This window comes from Palaemon carinicauda, chromosome 9 (assembly GCF_036898095.1).
Source record: "Palaemon carinicauda isolate YSFRI2023 chromosome 9, ASM3689809v2, whole genome shotgun sequence".
Classification (NCBI taxonomy): domain Eukaryota; kingdom Metazoa; phylum Arthropoda; class Malacostraca; order Decapoda; family Palaemonidae; genus Palaemon; species Palaemon carinicauda.
This window is the reverse complement of record NC_090733.1, coordinates 52,131,494-52,136,493: the sequence shown is the minus strand read 5'-3', so window position 1 is coordinate 52,136,493 and position 5,000 is coordinate 52,131,494. Positions and strand designations below refer to the sequence as shown.

The 5,000-nt window shown below is 30.9% G+C and overlaps 1 protein-coding gene across 1 annotated transcript in view; it reads left to right on the top strand.

The window, feature by feature from the left end:
- The window catches only part of LOC137646971 (ADAMTS-like protein 5), a 294,467-nt gene that overhangs the window by 270,609 nt on the left and 18,858 nt on the right, over positions 1–5,000 (top strand). The window contains 1 exon segment of the mRNA XM_068380040.1: positions 855–911. Coding sequence (XP_068236141.1) covers positions 855–911 — 57 coding nt within the window.

Here is a 5,000-nt window from a genome sequence, read left to right as displayed (position 1 = left end):
TTGGATCCCTCTCTGGTAACGGCATATGTTTCCTTTACCTACACATGAACCAAATAGTCTGGCCTATTCCTATACATTTTCCTTTTTCCCCCATACATCTGACATCACAAAGATAGCTTAACCGTAAAAATATTACTTTACACTTGGTAAGACTAAGGTGAGCAGCTGTTTTAAGATAAGGTTAATATAAAATTAATCCATTGTTCTCTAGTCTAAGGCCCCTGTTCCATGGTCTTCCACTATATTAGGTTAGAGTTTTAGGTTTCATTATTTCTTTTCTTCACTAATGGACTATTGTCTTTGTTGAAACCCATAGGCTTATAGCATTCTCCTTTTCAGCTATGGTTAGGATTAACGCTTATCCAATGATATATATATATATATATATATATATATATATATATATATATATATATATATATACATATATATATATATATATATATATATATATATACATATATATATATATATATATATATATATATATATATATATATATATATATATATATATATATATATATATATATAATACCTTTTTCATTTACAGAAAATGGCTCCCAAAGGTGTTCTCTATTTGGTTCCGGTCAAGACATTTTTGGGATGAACGCGTTAGCCCTATAACTTTCATTTTGATTATTGTTAATCCCACCAGATTTGATTTAGCCGGCTTATACCAACAAAGCAATATATGTTATCTTGGAAACGGGTGCGAATAAATTCCAATATAGGACTTATTTTTGTTTCCGTCTGTGAGATTGGATCATCTATCAATAAGCTATTCATTTACTTATGATAGATATTTTTGACTTTCAAGATCGAAAGGAGGCTGACCATATGCTCTCATTGCAGGTCCTGTGGAGGTGGAGTTAGATCTCGAGCGCGAACTTGCGTCACCACATTTCCAAGGTAAGTAATTGTTCTAAATCTATTCATGCCATTGAATATTCTTTGAGAAGCAAAGTATTAAAAAAAAAAAAAAAAAATCTCCGTGCTTCAGACCTTATTTCCTTCTTTGTATTAGACTTGTTTGCTCTATTTCATAATTCATAGGATGGAAGGAATTTACTACCATGTTCAGGAGAATACAACTTTATATATATATATATATATATATATATATATATATATATATATATATATATATATATATATATATATATATATATATATATACACACACACACACACACACATATACATATATATATATATATATATATATATATATATATATATATATATATATATATATATATATATATGTATATGTGTGTGTGTGTATGTGTATATACATATACATATGTATGTATATATATATATATATATATATATATATATATATATATGTATGTATATATATATATATATATATATATAATATATATATATATATATATATATATATATATATATAATATATATATATATATATATATATATATATATATATATATATATATGTTAGTCATATTTTTTTCAAACAGTTATTTATATAAGGTACAGAAACGTTGCTCAGCTGGGTTATATCTTTTATCTAACAGAGTAAATGCCGTCATTTACACCGGTGTAAGGAATTCTTTGCTATTTCCCTCTTCACAGGCAATTCCTAAAGAATTCAGACAGAAAAACAGAATGGTCCGTAATAAGCCTACCAATATGGATACTTAAATTACCATTTTTTCCCCCAGTTTAGTATGAAATACAATAGGCAAAGACAAAAGCTTTTTATGAAGTTACAAATTATCCAAACAAATCATAAATTCTACTTCCATAAGTCGGCTTAACAGTAATATTAATAATGATGATGATAATTACTACAATTAAAAGGATATTATTAGGTTGTAAGTTGGCCAGGGCACCAGCCAGCCGTTGAGATACTGCTGCTAGAGAGTCATTGGGTTCTTTGACTCGCAGGACGGTACTACATTGGATCATTCTCTCTGGTTACAGCTTATTTTGTCTTTACATACTCATACACCGAATAGTCAGGCCTATTCTTTCCACATTCTCCTCTGTCCTTATTCATCTACCAACACTGACATTTCCAAACAGTTATTCTTCGCTCAAGGGATTAACTACTGCACTGTAATTGTTCAGTGGCTAATTTCCTCTTGGTAAAGGTAGAAGAGACTCTTTAGCTATGGTAAGCAGCTCTTCTAGGAGAAGGACACTCCAAAATCAAACTAATGTTTTTTAGTCTTAGGTAGGGCCATAGCCTCTCTACCATGACCTTCCACTGTCTTGATTAGAGTTCTCTTGCTGGAGAGTCACTCGGCTCACTATTCTATATTATTTTTCTTCCTGTTGTTTTTTAGAGTATTAATAGTTTATATATGAAAGATTTCTTTTTTCAACATTTTTACTGTTCTTGAAATAATTGGTTTTGATTGTTAATTACTTTATTTTGCAACTAGGGTTATAGCCTAATAATAATAATAATAATAATAATAATAATAATAATAATAATAATAATAGGTTTTCTCGACTTCCTCTGGTCAACAAGTTTCAAGCCCAAAACTTTCCAAAATATTTGAACTATATCATATTCTGTCGCTTTAGAAAATTAAATTAAAAAGCCATCAGAAAATGAAATCACGTAGCGGCAAAAACATACAAGTAACCAATACGTTAACTCTACATGTTGAGAGAGAGAGAGAGAGAGAGAGAGAGAGAGAGAGAGAGAGAGAGAGAGAGAGAGAGAGAGAGAGAGAGAGAGAGAGAGAGAGAGAGAGAGAGTGAAAGTGTTACCATATCCATCTCCGTTTACAGTAATTTTTAAAGCCCTGATTAATATCATGGGGTTCTCTTTATTTCGTATAACTTTGCATACTTCTCTAGAAAAGGTAAATCTCGCAAGAATATATGTCACTTCTCTTGCTTGGACATTCACCCAAAAGGATGAAAATAGGAAAGCAAGTTTTGACAGTCATATCCTATATGTAGCATATGCCAAATAATATTTTCAGCCACGCAAGAATATATATATATATATATATATATATATATATATATATATATATATATATATATATATATATATATATATATATATATATATATATATATATATATCCCTTTTTGAATGGAGATACCATGGTGAATGGGTTTGTGCTTCGCAAACACCACCAAAGCTGTACTAGTCAGGTCTACCTTCACCAATCTATAGTGGCAAGCATGGTGTTAAAAGCTGGCCAAAACCCAGACATGCAAAACACAACCCTGTCTCGGCCACCAGTTCCCAGCAGCAGTGGAACAACTGCCAATGGTGGCAGTCAGATACATTCCACTGCAGGGTTTGCTATAATCTCTGGACTAGAACAGGCCCCCTTTGGAAACTGAACCGAGGTTAAAACATACAACTTCAGGACCCTGTCCAGGGGAGAAGATCTTGCTATTACCAAAAGAGCTGAAAAAAATAAAATGGGATGCAACTGGATTGAGTGTAACTAGAAGAGGTGCGGAATCTTTTATAGAATTAAAAACGACCACATATTTTGCTTCAGAAGACATAAAAGGAACAAAAAAATGGAGTGGGCTTTCTTATTAATAAAAAGCTTCCATGTAACAAAAGAATTTTGTGGTAGTAGTGATAGAATTGAAGGATTGATGCTTAAATTGAAGATGTATAAACTGAAGACCATTCAACGTATGCAAAAACAACATCCCATACAGAGGAAGAAATAGAAGCTTTTTACGAAGACCTAGAGATATCTATAAAAATCTTAGGTTGTTAGGGTATTCCCCATTAATAGTAATTCCCATATTCCCCAATATAAGATCTTAAAATCTTCCTCCAGGCATGCTGTGAAAAGTTAAGGAGAGATGGCGTCTCCCTGTCTAATTCATTCTCAATCGAATTTTTTTCATTATCTGTATGTTGTATTATGATTACTGTACTTCTTATATAGATATCTTCAAGTGTTCTAACATACGATTCTTCTAATCTTTGTTTTTGAAAGGTTCTCATTACTACTGAGGTTTAACAGAATCAAAAGTTTTCTCAGTCTATAGAGGCCATTCATAGTGGTTTGCCATACCCTGTAGATTTTTCCATTAGCTGGTTAGTTACATGGATATGGTCAGTTGTTGAATATCCACCTCTAAAGCCTGCCTGTTCTCTTGGTAGATTAAAGTCTAGCTGTCTTTATATTCAGCCTAATGGGTTTTTTTGTAAATTTTCTTTATATTACGGACAGTAAACTACATATTTGGCGGTAATATTTTAGGTGTTTTGTGTCTCCCTTTTTGTGACATACTATAATAATAAAGTTTTTCCAATCTGTGGGCATAGAGCATTCTTGCAGACATTTGGTGTAGAGTTCAGCGAGTTCAACTATTATGAAATCTCCTCCATCTACTATCAAATTCATTGTTAGGCTATGTTTTCCTTCTGCTTAACTCTTACCATACCTTTTAATGCTCAGGGTTTTCATTATATCTATTGGTGAAGTTATTTCTTACATCATTATTGTATAGCATTGTACAGAGATCCTATGCAATTTCTATCACTCCATCTAAATTTTGGATGATATATCCATGTTCATCCTTTAAAGCTAACAACTGTTGGTGCCTCGTTCCAAGTCTTCTTTTCATTATTGCGATGTTTCATCCTTTCTTTGGTGATTCCTTAATGTTGGTCTGAGTGTATTTACGGATATCTTGGGGTTTAGTTTGTTTGTTGTCTTATATATATATATATATATATATATATATATATATATATATATATATATATATATATATATATATATATATATATATATATATATATATATATATATGTATATATATATAAATGTGTGTGTGTGTGTGAGAGTGTGTGCGTGTGTTTATACTTATACTATGTAATGAATATATTTCTATGCTGCATTTGTTTTTTAAACAGTTCGGTGTTGAAGTGTTCCTCATAAAATCTCAGATGTGTGAAATTGTAAAGCATAATGATAATGCGTACTTCAGTCTCATATACTAGATATGTTTTTCTTGATACTACTT